Source organism: Phlebotomus argentipes, unplaced genomic scaffold, assembly GCF_947086385.1.
Source record: "Phlebotomus argentipes unplaced genomic scaffold, Phlebotomus argentipes genome assembly contig_5, whole genome shotgun sequence".
Lineage (NCBI taxonomy): Eukaryota > Metazoa > Arthropoda > Insecta > Diptera > Psychodidae > Phlebotomus > Phlebotomus argentipes.
The window spans coordinates 156,991-179,348 of NW_026776165.1; the positions used below are offsets into that span (position 1 = coordinate 156,991).

The 22,358-nt window shown below is 39.3% G+C and overlaps 1 protein-coding gene across 1 annotated transcript in view; it reads left to right on the top strand.

The window, feature by feature from the left end:
- Positions 1 to 16,247, top strand: part of LOC132265918 (MOXD1 homolog 2) — a 142,799-nt gene extending 126,552 nt beyond the window's left edge. Inside the window, exons 6-10 of the mRNA XM_059766713.1 lie at positions 2,021 to 2,203; positions 5,240 to 5,438; positions 5,526 to 5,994; positions 7,264 to 7,432; positions 12,558 to 16,247. Of these exons, the coding sequence (XP_059622696.1) occupies positions 2,021 to 2,203; positions 5,240 to 5,438; positions 5,526 to 5,994; positions 7,264 to 7,432; positions 12,558 to 12,851 (1,314 nt within the window). The 3' untranslated portion in view covers positions 12,852 to 16,247. The remainder of the gene's footprint in view (positions 1 to 2,020; positions 2,204 to 5,239; positions 5,439 to 5,525; positions 5,995 to 7,263; positions 7,433 to 12,557) is intronic.
- Positions 16,248 to 22,358: the final 6,111 nt, after the last annotated feature.

Genomic DNA, 22,358 nt, shown 5'->3' on the forward strand with positions numbered 1-22,358 from the left:
GGGAAAATTTACAGTCACAAGGCCACGGAGAATTGGATGATTGCTGTCAGTATTTGGCCTAAAATTGCCCTAGATTTTATTAAATTCAGCAGCAGGCAGTTGAAAAGCACCCACCCCCAATAAATCTACCCCCAAAATTGTATATTCAGTGGAAAAATGCAAATCGCGCACGCTGTAAACGTGAAACCATATTATATATAGTTTGCAAATGAAGAATCATGGACAGTTTGGGATACTCACTGAGGCCCAAATAACATATGATAAAGACAATATCGGATTACACAATAAATGCATGCGATATGAAGGGAAAAAATGCCACAAATAACCTTTCGATTCAGTCAATCAACAATGCTTTATAGGTATATTATTTGAAATGTGCCTGAAATTAATTTTACTGTGTCAAAGGAATCAATCAGGATATGTTTGCACAGCACCGCGTCACTCAATTCTGACTATAATGATATCAATAAATTCATTCACCATCAGAATATCGCGCAGAAAAGCATGGAAAATCGCGTGATTTTAAAATGATTACCCTTACAAGAGTCTTTTTTTCCTCCTCTTTGTTTGTCAAGAGAACCTCAATTGCTATGTTGGCAAATGTTGAACTTCTGTTTTCATGACAATTTCCATCGATTTTTGCACACATCCAAACACACTAAATGCTTTCTAGCTTCCTTCTGGGCATTAATTATGCCTTTATTTGTCTCCTCCAGTGGGTTGCATTTATTTGCCTTCCGCGCCGTATCATCGGCGGAACAAGGGCGGCTTTTAGAGGGGGTGGTTTTTGGGATGTGTGGAATAAATGCAAAGTGTATTTTAATTGACACACTCTCCGGAAAACATTCCGCACATACACACACACATGAAATTGCATTGACCGCATAGTCATTTGCTGTGAGATACGCTAGAAATAATATTTATTCATTGTCCCATCTATTTACATGACGATTTGTCATTATGTTCACAATTTGCATCCCTTTGTGACCCGCGCGCGCTCTCTCTTGTCCCTGTGACACGTCAACAGACATTTTCTTTCTATATTTGCCAAAACTCCACCATTGATCTCTCATCCTGCCCATGTTTTCCCATCCCTCCAGTGGTTACACCCTCGAGTGTTTGACTTTGGAAGTCACAAGCTGGTAGATAGATAGCATTTGAGTTTGCCTTGGAGATGACAAAATTATACACTGAGAATTCATAGAAATTAATTGAGGAAATTAAAAATCTCCAGATATGTCAGGATATACAGTATTTATCAAGCTTTATGGGAACAAGAAAAATTATATGGCAAATTTTGAAGAGTAAATCTTAGCGATATAACCAGTAAATACCACAAATGTTTGATATCAACGAATCTCTTCCAGGCACAAAAATTGCTCCACCTAAAATAATGTACACATATTATCAAGTTGTGTCTTTGCGTGAAAATCCATCCGTTTGTGGTTAAATATGATGAAATGTTTTGGAATAAATCATGCAAATAGCAATTTAGTTGTGGCACAACAAATATTTACATGAAGACACAACATCAAAACGATCTCCTCTGTAGAATATCTTATATAAGGTGGAAGACTATGGCGATTTGGCATGACCCTTCAGGTTATTTGAAGACATATATACACATTCAGAAATACAATTTTCCTTAGGAAGCCAAACTGCATAAACACACAGAGTTTATAAGCTCAGATGTCGCAGCGCGCAATTCAGCCCTCGGAGACAGACATGGTTGAATAAATAGTCTCAAACAAATATGTATACACACGCAATGGTTTAAGAAGAGTTCAAAGAAAATTAAACATGATTTTCTATTAGTCACAAAAATTCCTTAATTCATCCACTTCTAGTACAAACCCTTTTTGGCTTTCTGTCCTTTGGGCGTTGTGCTCATGAGATTTGTCATTGAGGGTCATTTTAATGGTTGCCATGTCCAGTCTTTAATCAGTGACAAATTGACACAGAATTAAGACTGTAATTAAATTATGTCACCAGCTCACTCTCTCTCGATTTTCCGTTGCAGTACGAACCAGTGTTCGAGTCAACAGCCAGTCAACCGTACATGCATCACATCGTATTGTACGAATGTCAAGGATCCTCCAATGAGCTGGAGCTGCTGTCACGAGAACAAGGGCGCCCTTGTTTCCAGCCGGACAACCCCAGACAGTGCAACGTTGTGGTCGCCACTTGGGCAAGAGGATCAGAAGTGAGTACAGCTCTTTTATTACACCCACCCACCCTCTCGACGCGGGGATGCTCGACGAAATTAAAATCTCGTGCATGTGTGTGTGACAAAGGCGTCCCGGGACTCTGCTCTTGGCACAAGATATCCGTGCTGGCTCTTGCAAGGGATAAATCCCAGGGAGAGAAGATTGATGACACTCTTCGTTACTATGGAATTTTCTCACAAGCGCCGGAGATTTGCTCCATTTCTAACCATTGGCGAGGAGTGATTTAGAGCTCTTCTCTTCGACATTTTCGATTTCAACTCTATATGTATTTCCTTGTATAGCCAAGAATTTTATACAAAACACACACACATCAAATTGCTGGGTTTAAACCCCTTAATCACCAAAGAAATGCTATAATGGAAAAAAATACATTGATTTTTGCAAAATTCCACTCACAAACACAATAAATGATTGAGATTGCAAAACAAACAGCATTGAAAAGAGTTTAATGGGGATGTTTTATGCATTAAATAATTACGCAACAACCAATAATTCAATATGTGCTGTGCTAAAGCAATTGAGGGGCGCTCAATTGCTTCCCATTTTGTAGAAATTCTCTAATGGCGCGGGTCAAAAACCTTTTGGGATAAAATGTAAATTTGCTTATACGACTGAACAAATTCAATTACCATTTAATTTACCCACTGGAGAATGACTTTTAGCACGACGTCGTGTGATAAGATGACAATGCGCCCTTAAAGAGTCGCGCGACTTTCTTAAGGAGTCACACCTGAGTGTGTGTGTGTCTCTTCGTGGCAGTTAAACTCCCCTGTTTTTTTTTCGTTCTGTCACAAAATAATACCAACCACTTATTTGCTCGAACACGTCACAATGTCATTGATTGGGAAAATGGAAATGTGCAGAAAAAATTAATTGAAATTTACATTCAACACGCAAATATGTAATGTAGGGCAATTCCTCTCTTCAATTTCATTCTGGGCGCACACGAGGCATAAAAAAATCATGTACGTTTAATTGTTAAAAATGCATTTTCTCCACACACACACACATCGTCGCATTTGCCACCACTTCATTTGGGTGACCATCAGGCAAAATGCATCACATATGGTGTGGGAAATTGTGGTTGATGGAGAAACTGATGCGGAGAACGCGAAGAGAGAGTGGAGTGAATGTTGAAGAAAAGGGCGCGCAGAGGAGAGCTTATGAAGCAGCACTTCAATTTAAATGGTTTACCGGAAAATTTAAATAAATTCCCCATGAGGGAAATTGCTTACACACAATTCACATTGGAAGGCCAAAGCACTCTCTCTCACTGGCATTATGGGCCAATTACACAGTTAAGCCCTCCCCATGGGTTTGAATGATGAAAGTGCGGAAAATTCTAACGAACAAATTCAACGTTCTCCTCCATCTTGTGAAACTCTCTGCGCGCTCCTCGCCTCGTAGTTTTCCTGCTAACAATGAACCCATTTTCGGGGAGATGTCCTGGCCAATAGAGAAAACACTTTACTGTCCTAATCACACACTTCAGCGTCAATGTGCGATGTTTTCCCAATGCCCTGGCAAATCCAACAAGAATGAGAGACACTTTGTATCTCGTGTGGGACTTAGTTTTCGTGTTTCTCTGGCTTCCACTCCTCTCTCTTGAGAAAATGGGTTGGGGTGGAAACTCTTTCATTGAGGTGGGAAAATGGCACTGAGTGTGCACGAAGATGGTTCGTTGTATTGAAAAGCCGAGGGGGAGACAATTTACACTTGCTTAAGAGACTTTCAAGTACAAGAATTCACAGACATCCAGATATTTTTTTCAATAAGAAAAAAAATTATTTCTTTATTCAACGCAGAATATTTATTGTAATTTCTAATCGAAAAATAATTCATTTTGTCTTTAAATTATATCTCAGCCAATCTAAAGTTATGCAAGAAAATAGGGGTAGTTTTTAGTATGGCACTAGAGCCAGATACATAGTTTTTCTGAGTTTTTCCTTCAAATAATCCACCTTCAAGCTCAGGGACGTAGTACGAAATGGGGAAGCACTTGAGCGTCTTTCACTCCTAACAAGGGTCCAAGGTTTCTAAACCTACTTATTCGGTCACAAAGAGCTTCGCCGCCTTAATAAGCTTACAATCAATTCGGCCATTTCAAATCCACCCACCATCGAATGTATGCCAGCGCGTGGTGGAAAAGGGAGTTAAATCAATTTGAATTCTGTGCACTCCTTCGGTGGATGTTTATGGTACATATACCCCACTTTCGAAACCACTCCAGAGGGTGTGCAAATACAAAAAAGGGGTAGGAGAGCGAGTTGAGGGTGGGAGAAAATGGTGAAATTGTTGAGGAAAGTCTCAATCCGCCTTATATTTTTCTTCGCACACTCAAAAGATTCTCAACATTTTGGCTGGGCGAATGCAGAGAAGAAATTCAACTTTCTTCCCCCCTCAAAAAAACATTCAATATATACATATATAGAGGGAGAGTTGCTCTAAAAATCCCCATAGATGCTCTCTTCACACAATTTTCAATTCTCACGGACTCTTTGGCAGTGCCGAGACTGGTGAGGCTTATGGAGTCTTTCATTGGATGAAACACTAAAGAAATACACTTTACAATTTTATACCCCGAAAGACAAAATGATGGAGTATTTTCTCATCCCCTCTTCTTCACCCTCTCTCACATGTGAATTTTTTATCAACCACTATCTTCCAAAACTCTGCATGAGATATATATTTTGGGCAGAATATAATTTGAAAGCTCTTGGGGTCCTCCGCCCAAGGAGTGCAGAGGAATATATCCCGAGGGAGTCTTTTCCCTTCAACGTCAATTGAAGGGTGGGTGTATATTTTGAATTGTGCATTTGTGCCACTTTGCCGCGCGCTGCAAAATCACACACACACACTTCTTCTTCGTCAAGCTCAATTTATTGCAAAAGTTACGGAGTAAAGACGCCTGGGTGTTGTGGTGGATGGAGAGAGACTTTATAAGATGCGCTTGTTGGTAAACAGAAGAACATGTAATTGACTGTGCTTTGTCTTCCTCCTTTTGCTCACAGGGTTTCACATTTCCACAAGAAGTCGGCTACCCACTTGACATCTACCAGGCGCGCTATTATATGATGGAGACTCACTACCATCACGCCATGGACGGAGTGGGTGTCAATATTAACTCACCGCCGATGGTGGACAATTCCGGGCTTCGCCTCTACTATACACAGGCCCTGAGGAAGTTCGACGCCGGCGTTCTGTCAGTCGGTAAGCTCTCCTGCTCCTTCGTCCTTGCTGCAAATCTCATCGTAATGCTAAATTGTTTTATCATCTCTCTCTCTCTCGCCCCCCAAGGAATTGATCCAAATTGGCGCCACATCATCCCACCGGGTCAGGAGCGAGTCATCTCCGAGGGTCACTGCATTGAAGAGTGCACAAGACCCGCCTTCCCACCGCAAGGCATCAACATATTCGGCGTGATGATGAGAACTCACCAGATTGGGAAGCAGGTGCGCCTCAGGCAAATCCGTGGCCATGAAGAGCTGCCGCCCGTGGCCTCGGACAGCAACACGGACGCCAACTACCAAGAGTACAGGCGTCTCACGACACCCGTGAAGGCATATCCTGGCGACAGACTCGTGGCGGAGTGCACGTACGACAGCTCATCGCGCAAGGCCATCACGCTGGGCGGGAAGACGACACGAGAGGAAACGTGTCTTGTTCTGGCACTCTATTATCCGCGACAGAAGGAGCTCACGGTTTGCCATTCACTTCCGAGCCTTCCCACTGTATTGCACTCCCTCGGCATTGAGGAGTTGGCAGTGTAAGTGTCCTTAAAGATTAATTTCACTATTGCAGATGTCAAATCAAACTGTCCGCTATTTTGAACACCCCCAAATGACATTTTTCCAATTTACTCAGCCACTATGGTATGGATTGGGCCCAAATTCTAGCACGTTATAGCTGGCCTCAAGACCTTTCCAACGAACCACTACTTAAGGACCTAGGTCCTTCCAGACCGTAGATTTGAAGGTTTAAATTTTGAACTTTAAAACGATCTAACTACGGTTCTATTGGCCTGGTTTTTACGATTTTGGGCTCGTTGGAAAGCTCTTGCAAAAATCTACAACCATTTGAACATTAGAAGTTCGTATAACCACCGTGAAAAGCGCTAGGTGTCAATTACAAAATATTTGAAATTGAAATGCAAAAAATTGCATTTCACTTGATTCTGAGTAATGCTTTGGAATGTCTTCTTTCTCTCTTCATTTTATTTTCAAAAGAAAACTGAGTAAATAGAATTCTCTTTTTAGTAAAAAAGCCAATTTTTATTAACCATAGAAGAAGCCACATTTGTACATCATCTTTCCATATATGAAAATACACTTGCAAAGTGCTTATTTTACGAAAATTGAAGTGATTTGAGGAGTGCAGAAGAAGGCACTTTGAGATTGCATATTTCAAGAGCTCTATTTTCGAAAATAATTCCATTTTATATGTATAGCGACATGTTTTGTGGCTTCAATTGCCAAGGAGAAGATTTAAAATCACTCTTTTCTTTTGCCATGCATTCCATCAGCAACTCTCTCTCTCGCAGACATGGCAATAAAAGGAGTCACAGTGTTTCGAGAGTGGGCACAGAGAAAAAAAAACTGCTATATTTCTCCTTTTTCACATGGGGGGGTGGGAATAAATTGGGGAAAATGTGGAGAAGAACACCCTACAAATAGAGACTTATTTTTTCACCCCACCCAGAAGAAGAAGAAGAAGTAAAAAATCCCACCCACTGAACACTGCCAGTCGCATAGATATGTTGATGGAGAGGAAAATTCTCAGGCAAATGTGCTTTTCACATGACACAGACATATTGCAATGAGAAAATTCTTTTGACATGAAAAGGGCCTCGAGACTTTCTACCAAAAAATATCCTGGCAATGTGAGCGCGTGAGTGTGTCAAAGAAAAAGTTTCCTGTGTGCGCGCAATGCTGCTGCTTTTAAAGTCTGCCTTTTTGGACTATTCGCCCCCAAAAACATTCAGAGGGATATGGATTTTGGGTTGCATGCAATTTCACGGCTCCTTTTTCTCTTGCAGCAATTCAAATCCCGTCCTGATCCTGCTGCCGGCAGAATTGGCCGGCATGACACTGGAATCGCGCCTCGTGACGTACGACTGGGCGAATCAATTTGACAGCTTTCAGCGAATTACTCGCCGAGGGTCCTTTAAGCCACTCTGCTGGGGTGCCAAGAACACTTTAATTCCGGTAAGTCAAAAAAATACATACATATATAATAGAATTTAGGACCCCTTCTGTTGTCGACACCAACAATTCCCAATTCACCCAAAAGGAATTGAATTACACGGAAATTCACTTTTTCCGTGGTTATTTCCACCCTCAATCAATTTTTCTGGGGCTTTGTAAGAAGCGAAGGGGATGTGAATTGCAGGCAGGGAAAATTGGGGTTGTTTCTTTGATTGATAAAAAATAAAAGGACTCTCTGTCAATGAAGAGAGAAAGAGAGAACGAGGTGATGATAGTGTGTTTCCGATAAATAATTGAACATTGGCCACTTCTTCATTGTTTCTCCTCTTTCTTTTTTCCATCTAATCCACATAAATTTACTCTCTTGACCCTCCCTCTGTCACACACCTGAAATTTTTGGGGAAATTGCGTTGGAAATAATCACATTGGATGGACTGTATCAACAATATTGCCTCTGTGAAATTGATTTCAAGAGAGAGCGAGAGATTGAGAGTGATATCGGATGTCAGGAGGCAAATAAGGGATGTTTTTGTGGGTGAATTTAAGACATTTCTTTTTCAGTTCTCTTCATGTCTTCATGTTATTGAAATTATTGAAGGCTGATCGATGAATATATCGATTTAATAAATTGGTTTTTCAGTTGGAGGTGGAAAAGCCCCACGAGATGGATTCATTACAGGGTTAATTGGAAAACTTTTGGGTATGAGTTTGTCACACTTTTACCCACCCTCAAGTCCCCTCCTTTTCAGCATGGCAATCGTTTCAAGTTCTCAAGCCTTTCAGACGCGCTTCTTTCAACACACATTTTGTCTCATATGCGACGCTCGTCAAAGCGACAAAAGTGTGAATTAAGTGACTATGAGACGTCCTCTTCACATTTTCACTCTCCCTTTGATCATGCGAATCTTGTGCATTACCAACTCTTTTGCCTCTTATTACCACCCACACACACACACACTATATGTCTAAGGCCCACACATCCTCTTGACAGGAGGTACTCTCACAAAGGAGAGGATTTCAACTCTTTGGCAGGTGTGTTTCGGCATTCAATGCATTTATAGGGGAAATCACGCGATGCAACCTTATCAAAGTGAACGGGATGCTTTATGAGCTTGTCAATTGGAAAACCTTTAGCATATATATATATATATATACATACATATCATTCGCGATAACATACTCACTTTCGACGCGCGGTTTCAACCACAAGGGCATGACTTATTCATGCAATGCCGCGATTCCTTTGTCACGAGTCGCTGGCGAAGTGGATAAAGGATCCACTCATCAGGCGAGATGGTGCCACAAGAGAGGCTCAGGCTAAGTACCTTCGTATGCTGATGTCGCGTTTGATGTTTCTCCTCTGTGTGTCTCTTTCCCATGTGTTGTATTTCTTTTGCCACCAATCCTACACAGCAGCATTTCCCTGTGTCGCGATAGCGAATAAGGCGACGCCAATTAAAATCTTCGTTTTTTGTGCTCTAATATACACACACAGAAAAAAAAAAACACCCACGCGACAAAGGCATAGTGAAGCCCCTTAGTCAATGTGCGCGCCTACAACTCAAGCAAAACACAATGGAAAATATATGTATATATATATGTCAAAGGGAAAGCGGCACAAGGATGATACATTTATAGTGTAGTGGGATGTGGTATTCCTTTGATAAGCCTCTCTCTGTATATTTCTCACACTCCACACTATATATCGTCTGTCTGGGTGGGGAAAAGGGGGATGTTTATTCACGACAAAGAGAGATTTTCTTTAGCACATACTTTCCCATCAAAGGCCTGCATTTTTCACATATATCACTCGATAAAGTCCATTGGCATTTTTTTTTCTATCTGGCAATCTGCGAATAGATTCTTGTACACTGAGATTCAAACACAGAGACTTAAGAAAAGCATGCTTTTCTTCTTCAATTCAATCACCCAAAATAGATCTGTTCATATTTTCTAAAGTTCTCTTTTGATCAAACTTATTTAAAATCGCAGAAAATATGGTAATTAATTCAATGAGGAACTTTTTACGAACACATGCAAATTTTGGCGACCACGGAATCCCCTTATTTCTTTTTTTTCTTATTTTATTGACAGTTCGGGGAAAGAAGATGCTTTGGAATGTGTGGAAATTTATTCGTAAATGTAGGCAATAAAAGTGGCCCTTTGTCGAACATAACACAGGTACATAAATTACATGAATGCTTCCTTCTCGATGAAAATATCATAATGCCAAAGAGGATTGGGGAATGATTGCACGTCTTTTTCCCCCAACATCACAAGACATTGTATTTGAGTGTCTGATGCACGATACTAATAACAATAAAAGACGAATGAGAGAAATATAGTTTTCCGCCCTCCAATTCTTCTCTAGAGACGACGCCACACAGGGTGAGGATTTTTAAGGGTGAAAAATCCAATACAATTCTAAGAAAAGTTTTTGGGGGAATTTTAGACAATTATATTCAAATATTTTTCGCCTTGAAGATTCTGTTTTTTCCGCACTCCTCAATAAATCCTATTATGTTTCTAATACATCAATTTGTAATGGTGTGCTTGGCGCGTTATTGATTTAAATCTCCGCATTTGAGCATCCTTCCCTCGAGGATAACAGCAAATTCAATTGGTACAAATCTTCTTCGGTGGTTTTGCAAAAGTTTCCTTTTGCCGCGCGACGCCCAAGAAAGACGAAGTGAAACTCCCATGTGAATGTAAACGATTTTCTTCCACCAAACGGAGAAACTTTTCCTCTGCCATGCGGCAATTCGCGTGTTGAGCATTTTCCCCCGCACACAAATATAGATCTCTAATTCATTTATTTATGGTTTAATTGAACGATTACAAGTGATTCGGCAGAAGTTTTGCCAGCAAAACTCGTAGAGTGAAAACTTTTCCTCTTCATGCGACATTTTGGCATTTTCTCTCTCTCTAAATATGCGATATATATATATATATATAGATATATATTTGTTTAAAAAATTTTACTGCATCGCACACACTTTTGCTGTGGTACTTTTACTAAAATGCTGACTCATTGATGGATTCTCCGCTCTAAACGCCAGGAGACGCGGAAGTTGGGATGGAATTTTTCTGAAAATTGCGCTTAGTGAGAAAGTTTATCTGTTTGCCAATTCTGCTGGAGCTTTTTGTCGGTGTGTGTGTGTGTGTGTGTGTACGAGAGAGTCACCAAATTGTATGCTCCAGAGTCAATAAATCACATCCATTTGATTCAATTTCCCGTCGACGTGTCAATGTTCTCCATGCGGTTTGGCAAAACAAACCAATAAATTATCATTTTTCTGCTTCATTCAGCTGAAAGTTCCAATTTTTCATCACAAAATTACATCGTAATGCCTTCAAGTGCATGCAAAATTATATGTATATATGATTTGGTTTTAGAGACTTTTGCAGAGGAGCACGTCTTGACTGAGATTTCTCTCGGGAAATAATGCAATTTGAAGTTGTGATTTTGGTGTTGTTGATCTTCAAGACATAACAAAGACTCTAAGATATTAATGAGGATAAAATTGAACATTTCAATATGCAATTTATGCTTAGGAGACAGTAGAGTAATAGTATGGACAGGCTTTATTCAAATTCATCACATTCAAATCTACAGCAGTGGCAGATTTATTGTGAAAAGCGCCGCTTTACCCTAAGTTCTACACCATTGAAAGAGACCTTATATGAGACATGAATGCGGAGGCATTGAAGGGGTTGTTGCTTAAAAGTCATCTTTTGCCGAACTTTCAAAGCTCTCTCTCTCTCTCTCTCTCTCTCTTCCCCGCACAAAAGCCATGACGAAGAGAGTGGGAGTTTTGTGGATAAAACTCGTAATGATGAGTCCTTGTTGTTAGTTCGTTTAATTATGAAATGCACCGACAACTTTTGAAGTTTCCTCCACTCCACTGTGAGGCTTCTTGAAAGTCTCTGGGATTTATTTTAGCGCTTTCATTGCCGCAAGTTCTCCCTTTTGCACTTTCCGCCGCACATTTTGCCTCTCCTCTCCTCTTTTGGCTCTCTGAAGTACCAAGTCATTAAGGCTTAGAGGATTAATTAATACGTGTCACAGTACGCTTCACTGCAAGACATCTCAAAACTCCATAGGATGACCCTCAATGGCGCACACACACACAGAGGTCAGCGCAATCCGGGCATTAAAGTCTCGTGTGGTTGCAAAGTTTCTGTGTGTCCCCAAAAGTTCCCCGCCTTCTCCTCTCTCTCCCCCACAAAAGTACAGAATCCATTGAATTGATTACTTGCGCCACAGTTACTTGGCGTGCAGACGATAACTGGGCAGGAGGAGTGTGTTCAATAATTTACCTCTCAAACGGAGAAGGTTCTGTGGCGAAAGGTGAGGGTGGAAAAGGTGCAGAAACTATTAAGAAGTTGTAATTTTTAGTGTAAAGTTTCGCGGCAAAGCATGAAAAGCTCTTGCTATGCAATTTGACATTAACTTGCCAGCAAAATGGTAAAGAGTCAAATATTTTTCTGAGAAGAATTCTTCATCGTCATAGTTAAGAGACTCAGAAATTAAGTTTTCTCGAGTCTTTTTTTTCTTTTAACACTCCTAAATCAGAGATAACCCTGAAATACAATCATGAAGTGGTGATTTTCACGGAAAATCAATCCTTTTCTAGGTTATGTAACGACTCACGAATGGATTTAGTGATTTTTCGCACTCTATCACCATCAATTCTTATGCTAAAGTTGCCAAGATTGTTAGTCAATGACAGAATAAAGCATTTTAATTGCTATTCCTAACCATTAATGCCAAAAAATCACTGAAAATTGTGCTAAAATTGAAAATAACCTCAAAAATATAATTTTAACTTGAAAAATATTAATTTCGGAAACTTTCTGATCAATTTTTACCTTTGAATCAGCAATTTTGAGTTGATTTTGTGGTGTAGAAAGCTTCCAGGGTAAAAGAAAACTGAAAGCATTGGAGGCTCTCCACATCTTATTATCCGGACATAGAAATGTCAACAAGAAGGAAGATTGTGCTAGATAACATTTTATCACCTGAAATGCTTCGAAATGAGAAAAGACGCTCTGAAAAGCAGTTTTCCCCTTTGAATATCCTTATCATTTTGTCTCTCTAATCCACCCACCATTTCTTTCGCAGGGTACTGAATACATTGAGGCGCACAGTCCGAACTTGACCAAAGTGTGGCATCCGCCACTGACGTGTAGCTCAAAGACGCGCTTCGTGACGCAGAACAACCTGGATGTGCCCGTGCTGGAGGAGGACGAAAGCGCCAATGTGATCGAGGGCGCCGCGCGAAGCAAAGTGTCACGCAGCTCCGCCACGGAAACCATGGGCTTGAGCAATGCGACGAACCTAAGGCACTTTCTGGCACTGCTGTCGCCACTCGTGGCGCTGCTACCGCTCTTCATGGCGAACTTCATGGCACCTTAAGTGTTTTGGCGGGAATTTTGCTGCAAGCACAAATCCCAAAAAACACTGTAAATAATATTTGCTAGTTTTGTTGACTCTTCGCGCTCCACCCAAAAGTCCTTCTTCCACACCATATAGTTTTGTGAGTGTGTGTTTTATTCACCAAAAGACGGACAGAACTTTTGGGGGAACCCAATAAATTTTGACACGAAGCCATGAAGCGCGCGTTCGCTGATGAAAGAAGTGTGTGTAAACAAATGTGATTATTCAGAGGATTGTCACCTTTGAATCCCCCCCCCCTCTCCCCCCCAGTTTAAAGTAAGAGACAGAGAATAAGAAATTAAAGTGCATAAATGCATAAATTTGTAAATACTACAGTAAATATATATAAATTATACTCATAGGAGTTCCGAGGGTATTTTGTAAAAAGAAGAAAGAAAAAAGTAAGTAGATGAATGAATAAAATGTAAGAATTAGGAAACTTTTTGAAATCAACATTTGACACTTCTTCTTTTTTTTTAATTCTCTGTACAAAGATTTGTTTGTAATTCATTTTTTTTTTATTTCTCCTAGTCAGACGAAGATTGAGGGCTTTTGTATCATTTTAGTTAAGAAGTCTAATCAAAGTTTCAATTAGTTATGCAGTAGATATTTTTTTGTTTTATATAAAACATATTGTATGACCATTTGTGTTGTATACTGAATAAAACCATATATAAATTGATGTATAGGAGTTATTTTTTTTTTAATTTAAAAATCATAGATTTAGTAGATTAAAGAAATATGAATGACAAATCGTCCTGAATTCATCCAATGCAGCTAATATGCGAAGAATCATGTAAGTAAAATTTGTGTTTTCTTTTTTGGAAATACATATAAAGTGAATGCAAAGCATGAAAAATGGCATTGAGCATAAATAAGAGAATGATTATAAGAGAGATTTGTGTTAAATTGATGAACAAATCAATCTGATAAATTGAGTACTGCAACATAGTGTAAATATTAAAAATGTTTTATCATTACGACAAAATAACAAGGCAAAAAATCCATCACTTTTCCGCACTGAAAATCTCTTCTTGAATGACCAAGAAACACAACACTTTCTGGACCCTCTCATACTCTCTCTTCTCACTGCCATCTTAATCCATGAAAGACACTACTCTCATCTCCGCGGAACCGAAGGAGTTGGCAAAGGGCTCACATTTCATCATCGCTTAATCCCATGGATTTTGTCCAATAATGTATGTGAAATTCAATGCTGCAACACTTCAAGCCAGATCTCCTATATAAGAGGATGCCAATAGAATCGTTAAGTGAAGCACTGACTAGATAATTTTCCACTCTCTCTCTCGACAGCGCGTGATTTTTATCGGTGGTGGTTTTGTTGAAAGGCACTTCCGCGGAGAGGCAATTTCCTGTGAAAATTCCATCGGAAGCCTCTAATTATGTGACCCACAATTTTCCCATTGAATACCCAATTGTAGGGCATCCGCCCAGGTCGTTGATTGCACTTTCCACACCCGCAGCGACGCTCTATTCATTTTTATTGCCATGTCAATTGTCACTGGCTCTAATTTGAAGTTGGTTTTTGCGCTTTCATGCTTTTCTCTTTTCGCGCCACTCTCCATAAAATCCCGCACACACCCTTTTGCAGGACATATAGTATATTGACTTGCCCAAATATGATTTCTGGGTTATCTTCGCGTACCCTATATATTATGCCACTTCCCTAGTGTCCCCTATGTTGCCTCATTGTATATGTTTTTTGCTGTTACACAATAAATATATAGTGAGCTAAAAGGAGCTTAAAATAGCAAAAAGAAATCACTCTGTGCAATAATTGAATCGCGTGTATTAATGCAATAATTAATTTTAAAAAAAAAACAAGGTTACAATGATGAAAAAGGGTAACAAAAGAGCATGTAATAGTTGTGAAAAACAAAGAATAAATACTTCTCCTCGAACACTTATTTGATACTATTGCGTAGTTTGCCAAAAAAAAACATGAAGGAGGAAGAAATCATTCACAATGCATAACATAAGAAGAAAAAAAGTAATATTTATGAGGAAAAATAGCAGAAATCTGTCATTTAAAAAAAAAAAGAATATTTGGTGTAACTTGTAAAAGGAGAAGAAAGAAATCACATACACACAGAAAATATGGAGAGTAAGTTAAGATGATATATTTAGACATTTAGATGATGATGAATTATCCTGTAAGACAGCAAAATGTCAGTCTATGTCGTGTCAAATGAAATATTTCCACCCTCAAAATTATATACTGTGTAAATTTATATTGACAAGTGTAGTTTCGATCGCGATCTTGCAGCAATGGTTCTCGTTGGATGTGTACAATTTTTGGTCGAGAGAGGGTTAATTTTTAGTCAGAGCTTGACTCAAAATTCACTCTCTCTCTCTTAAAGTGCACAGTATTTCTGAAAAGCAATAAACACCCTGTAAAAATGAGAAAATGCCCCCACTTAACGGTGGAAATTGTGATAAAATCTGAGGTGAGAATGTATAGAGCAAGATGATCATGCGTTGCAAACCAATCACCAATGTGTAGGAGAAGGATGGATCTGTGGTGGTAGGCCATTGAAGAGCCCATAACCACCTTCCAGCACTCTGAGCTCGATCTTTTTGACAAGAAAAAAGAAAAAAAAACATTTAATTACATACGTAAGAATGAAAGTCTCTTGATTTGCATACTTGTGAGTGTTGTTAGGAAATAAAAAGAAGAAAGAACGAGAGCACGAGAAATCCTCCGATAGACAAATGATTGACCCTTTCAATAAGTTTGGTGCTAAAGATATTTGATAAATTCATGATCAATGGACAAGAAGGCAAAATTTCCCAAGGAAAGAGTCGTATTTTTTGTGTTTCACGTTAGAGCATAAAAAGATGGTTAGCACGTAAGAAAAGGTGTAACTTCAAAGTAGATGTCTCTCTCTCAAAAAAAAAAAGCAGAGGAAAGTGTCAATAGGAGATAAGATTTGTAAAATTTACATATTTAGGACATTAAATAGTGAAAGATGGCATAGAAGGAAAAGACTAATGAATGTCACCCTTACCAAAATGATGTGGATCAAATTGTGTGTACGATGGAAGAGTAAAAAAAAAATAAGAAAACGAAGAAGGAAAAAAAGGATAATCTCGTTCTTGCATGGAAAAACGTGAAAAATGCCAATTTTGTAAAATTGTCAAAAGCAGACAAAACACACACACGCAGTCTGTACGATTCAGGACGACAGTGTAATTTGTACAGTGTAGATAAAAGAAAGAAAGAAAAAAAAACTGATAGAGAAGAAAACTGCAACTTAGACTAAATATGATGACTACTATAGTGAGAAAAAGAACAACCACTCTCATGTAAAACATTTTATAAATAAAGTTGAGTATGAATAGTGAAAGAAAGGACTTGTACTCTTGAATATGGGAAGCACTGCGGCTGGAAATTTAATACATACACTCACCATATCCACAGGACAGTGAGATCCGAAAATTTCTGATTCTCCGTGAAAATTTCCCAGAAAGTTTTCTAAACAATAAATTTCCAAGTTCAAATGACTGTTTTTGAGGTTATGTTGAATTTTAACACAATTTTCAGTGTTTCTTGGTGTAAAAAGATAAAAAATCACTGTTAATTGCCAAGAACTTCCAGAATTTCTGTGCTAGAATGCTAATTATTCACTAAATCTGTTCTTTATTCTTTACATAACCTAAAAAAATGATTATTACGTTTGTTTCTGCGTAAAAATCGAAGGAAATCTAAAGAATTTGAATGAATTGACGGGAAAAAAACCTCTCAGGAAAGAAATATTGTAGGTTTTTCAACACAACCACTTCTCAAGTACTCCTGCTGAGCTGTACACCACTTCCGGACTGTATTATCTTCCCCTTGATGGTGAGACCATCCTCTCTTGTCGGGGCGTTGGTGTATGTGAACATATGAATTGCAAATGAATTTGTTAGCCTAATTTCGTTCTCTTCTGCTCTGTTTCCCTTTAATTTCACCCCCAAAAACACCCTCTGCCTTTGGTAAATCGATAAATGTTGCACGAGTGCGAGAGTGGCATTAAACAATAAAATACATTCATTTAGAGCCTTACAAGACGCGCGGCATAGGAAAGGCGCTCAAGCAGCGTATGCAAATGACAAGGTGAGCATAGCGAAGGTGAGAGATAATGAAAACCCACCCAAAATGATAAATTCGCAATCACCACGCATTCGGCATTCCCATGAAGCTTACACACACACACACACACACATTCCAGGACGCGGTGGTAGAATTCTATCCACCTTGGCGTAAATAATTTCTCACGCGGCACATTTTTGTCAAGAGGTGGAAAAGCGAATTAACACTCTCACACACCTTTTGTGAGGGGAGGGGGAGGAGTGGAAAATCTTGCAAATACCCCGTAAATCCCATGAATTGGATTGGTAATCTGTCTCTAGAAGCTCTCTCCTCTGTGCTTTCTGCACACGTTAACATTCTTACTCACGGCGGGATTGAAAGTAAGAAAGATTCAAGAAAAGTCGCAAATCTGACGATTTTTCTACGAATTAAAATCTCCCTCAGACACTTTTATGCAATTCACAGAAGTGGAGGATTTGTTTAATTCGCAAAATTGAAGACTTTCCATCATGTATCCTGTATCTTTGACTACATGGAGTTTGAATTAAGTTTACGAACCCCCCCCCCCCTTTCTCTTTTTCTGTGACTCACACCGAATGAGTCTCCATATAATATAGGAGGAAAAGAGTCCACAAGCAATTTAAGTTGAACAAGAAATCATTTAGGGAGCTTCAATGGCACTGAAGATGCCCTCAAGAATTGAGTGGCTCTCGGCAATGGACATTATTATGGGGTGTCCGTCTATCAATTGTGCTATAATCGACAGGGTTTGGCGCTGATGCCGCGTCAAAAATTCTGATCACGTGTATTTTTCATATCTTGCACCACTCCAACTTTATCCCTCTTCCCGGATATTGGCGACACTTTTTCACCCGAGGGCTTTTATTACATTCTCTCCTCAACTCGCCCCCCAGTCCCTTGAGCCATTCCAGAAATTTGCTCAGACATTTCCTTATGGACATCCTCTTCCTTCGGATATTGAGTTGCATCACTGACGATGAATTCCACGGAGCATTTTTAAACTTCATCCCCTTTCTGCTCTGTCGCCAATCTCACTTGCGAGAGTGTTGAAAGTCTTTGGAGATGGAGTGGAATTTTCCCTAATAAATTACATACATAGCAATTGCACAATTGACTGGAATAAGTTATATATTGGTGTGTAAATCAAAATTATGCGTGATAAGAATGACCAAGAGGAGATTATCTTCAGCATTCTCAATTCTCTCCATATATAGTTTTTGACATGATGCACTTAAGAGCATTTGAGACTCCTTTATGTGACGCTGGAAAGGTGTGGAAAATACGCTGAGCGGATTCAGTAACACGATCTATATATATACAGTGCAGGAAAAAGAAAATCACAGCCAAATTAAATCCATTTAAAAGGCTTCCCGGGTAAGTCTAATGACATTAGTGGGGCATTAAGAGCTTTAGCAAATATGGACTTCCTGGCAAGTCATCAGCACTCTAGTCTGTTCTGGTGCTAATATTGCACATAAAATTAATGGTATAGGAGATTTTATTAGTGCGCGGATGAATTTATAATGAAAATGTGAACGAGAAAAGCTCTCTTGTCCATTCGCGTTATTTTGTGATTTCGACATCAAATTGAATTAATGTGTTATTCAGTGGTTTTGCCACTGTGCTCAATTCCATTTGTGTCCCTTTGAGCGTTGGCAAACTTTGTCAAAACACCTCCCAAATTGTGCGCGGAGAACTCGCCTTTTGTCAGAGGAAGTAATTTTCCTCCGCACACACACACACACACTATGCGGATGCACTGTTGCAGAGCAAAAGGCTGTGCCGGAAAGCGAGAAAATCGTAATGTATGGGTGGCAAAGAGGACCCAGTGGAATTGGACTGTGAGAGCACGTGCCAATGCGAAGGCCTTTTGAAAATATATGGACGGCAATAGTCAGTCACTTGTGCAGAGAAAGTGATTTTGAGTGGTGCTGCGCCATTGTTGGCGACACACTCGAGGGTGTACTCATCTGCGGTGGTGAAATCTGCAATTTTATGCTTTCCCAGACACACAATCTTGACTCTGACAATTTCACGCGCGCCATGTCGAAATTACTCGATGGCGCAAGATTACAATTTTCGTCGCTCGCCTTTTATTAATTTTTAACAAGGGTTGTGTGTGTGTGTATCTGGAAAGTGTGCACAAGTGGCTTGAAGCGCCATCAGGACTAAGTAGTGGTTCTAAGTGGTGATTAACTTAGGCTGTGAGGAGTTCTAATGGGATTGCTCACGCTCTTAACTTTAAATTTAATTACTTTTCAAATTCCGTCTTATGAATTTGCTATACTTGACATTAAATCTAGCCTGGAATACTGACTGAATTATTTCAATTTATATGCTTAGATTTATAAAATTGTTAGCAAATTTTTGTCGATGACAAATGCAACCCCCACCGACTTATCAGCGATTCTAACAGCGCTAGACAAAAGACTGACATTTCGCGACGCCACGTGTCTTGTCATAAGACCTAGTCACAGTCTTAATACGTAGGTTACGCAGTTAATAAATGAAATATTTTCCAGGCAGTCAATAAATCTATCTATTTTAACATTCTCAGACATAGGATAACTGTCTCACTGTGCATTTTATTAGATGTATTTCCATCATTTTATGCTGCAGTTGTTGCCATTGAGAAATCCCTCAACAGTACAGTAAAAATAGTGTCACAGAGGACATTGCAAATATTTCCAATATATTAATATTTGCTCAGCATGTCAGGGGGGTGTCAATGGACAACTGTTTGATTGAGAGCCATTGTGTTGCAAGTCCCTGCTGAGGATGCATCAAAGGGAGTCCATGCAATTCGCCTTCCCACTGACTTGTGTGTCACTTTTAATTACATTTGATGACGATTAAGCACGTGTTCTGGGCCGTGGATGAGGGCAAATTCACCGAGTGATTGCCATTGTTGGCGGGCGCCAGATGCATTCTGTGTGCTAAAGTGAATTGTGTATCACAGAGTGAATATTTTATGAGGCTAACATGCCAAAAAGGAGACTTGAAGAGTGTTGTGTCTCTTGTGCTAGAAACCCCAAAGAAAAATGTATAACTATGTGTGTGCGCTCTCAATCTCATCACGGAAATGGATCCTTCACAGCGATGGTGATAGCATTTCACCCCCGCGCGGCGCGTCTTTGTGGGGATTCATTGTGACGTGGTCGCACATCTTTGAGCTGAACAAAGTCCCTTCTCACCAAAACACACTATATACTGCGGTGAAGTCTTGGCTCTCAGCATGAGGATATGGGATATTTATAGAGATTGAAATCGACCATAATAATCAGGAGAGAGCACTATTTATGGCTTTATGTACCCTTTTTCCCCGTATTAACGCAAAAGGACTGGCCAAGAAAGGGTTGATCATCAGAGAGGGTGGAAACTATAACGAGAAATTGCTGTATTTTATTTACTACTTTTGCTGGTTAATATTCTTCTGCTCTCACTCTCTCTCTCTCTCTCTCTCTCTCTCTCTCTCTCTTCTTCACTGAATTTTATACAACTTTGTGGAAAAAATTTCTGCAAAGAGTCCTTTCGAAAATGCAACCAATGATGGTCGACTTTTTTTATTGTCAACACAATTCTCAACTGAATGTGGATGCGAAATGCACAATGATTACACATTTTTGATGGTTATTTGTTTTCCGATGAGCAAGATATTCAAGCAATTCAAACATTTATGACATTCTCATTAAATACATATATGGCCATTGCGTTCATTCCAACATTCCAATAGCAACAAAGTTACAAAATTTGCAACACTCTATAAGAAACTTATTGACTATTTGCAAATTTCTTACTATATACTGTGAAAGAATGAGGAAATATTAGAAAAATTCTTCTTTTTTGCAGTATTTGAACATTTCTGACTGCTATACAAATTTCATACTCATGCCAGCATTAGTAATGATCATAAAGGCTGCCTCTGATGGTTTGTGGGGCAATTGGATAATATTGATTCAAACCACAATGAAACTAATTTAAGTCACAATGGTTCAATTCGGCATTTCATGCTAAATTTGATTGAACGTTTGTGTGTGTGTGGAAATCCACTGTCATGTGACTTGTTGTCTCGTATTTTAGGGTGAATATATTTATGAACGAGACCGAAATATGTATCGATAGGGGAGTTTTGGGATTCAATTTGCTGCGAGCTGAGAAAATTTTCTATACCCTTGGCCAATAATGGAATTAAGTGGATATGATTAATGCTTTTCATTTATTCAAATTCTTCACACCCTTTCTCCCCCGCCATCAGTGGGAGAGTATAAAGTGCAACACTTTTGCAACCCTTAATTTTATTGCACACCCAAATTGACGTCATATAATTTCGCAATATGAAACCAAACTCAACCGCATGTGTTTGTGTGGGATAATAATATCATTAATGTCAGAGCTATTTTTCAGACGCCAAATTGCACCGCCCTTCGCCCCAATCTAATCATGGAATCTCCATCGAAAGTATCATGCAAAGCGCTGGAAATTTACACTACCGAAATGACTTCTTAGAACATGAATTAAACCCAGAGTGTTTAGTTCATTAATAATTAAAGACATTGCATTATATATTGCCATAACTGTTGGGAATTTTCTAATTAAGGATCGATCAATTTATTGGACACTATTTTTGACTGTTACTTTTGGCATACTCTCAGGGGAAATCACGAATTTGGTGTTGGACTCTTGGATGGACAAAAAAAACTTGTCCAGCATGGAAATTCATCATGCAAAAGCGCGTCCGTGAAAAACTGCCGCCAAATGTATTCATTTTCCCGCAGAGGCGTTGCAGGATAGGAAAAAAAAGGGTCAAACTACCAACTAGAGGTGGATTTTTATTTTTGTTTATCACACGATTGAAATTGAAGGTGTTTCACATGTACCACTAATAACTCTGGGAGTCACTCGCCCCGCCGCGCACTTGCATACATAAAAATTGAAATGGCGCGGAGGTGAAATTGTCATGCGATCTATTTGTTGTTTTTCTCTTCATTTGCAAACAAACAAACCACGCGGGCTTGAGTTGGAGCAGCAGCAGCAGAAAAAATGCACAACCAGACGTGCGAGAGAGAGAGAGAGTTTTGAAAAAGCCCTTGCGACGCAGAGGGTAATATTTAAATTAATTATAAGAAAAGGTAAGAAATGTGCACTGGATTTAGAGGGTAGAACGTCTCGAAGGTGGTTGTTTTGTCAGCGACACAGAGCCAAAGAAAAAAAAGTTATTCATGAAAATTTAATTCACTCACTTGACTTTCCGAAGCATGGAAAATAATGAAAAGTTCAAATGTGAAGCAACTTCAATTTTCTAAGAGCTTTTCTGTCGAAATTTCAACGTCATCCCTCCAACACTGCCTTGTGCTCTCTCTCCCTCTTTCCTT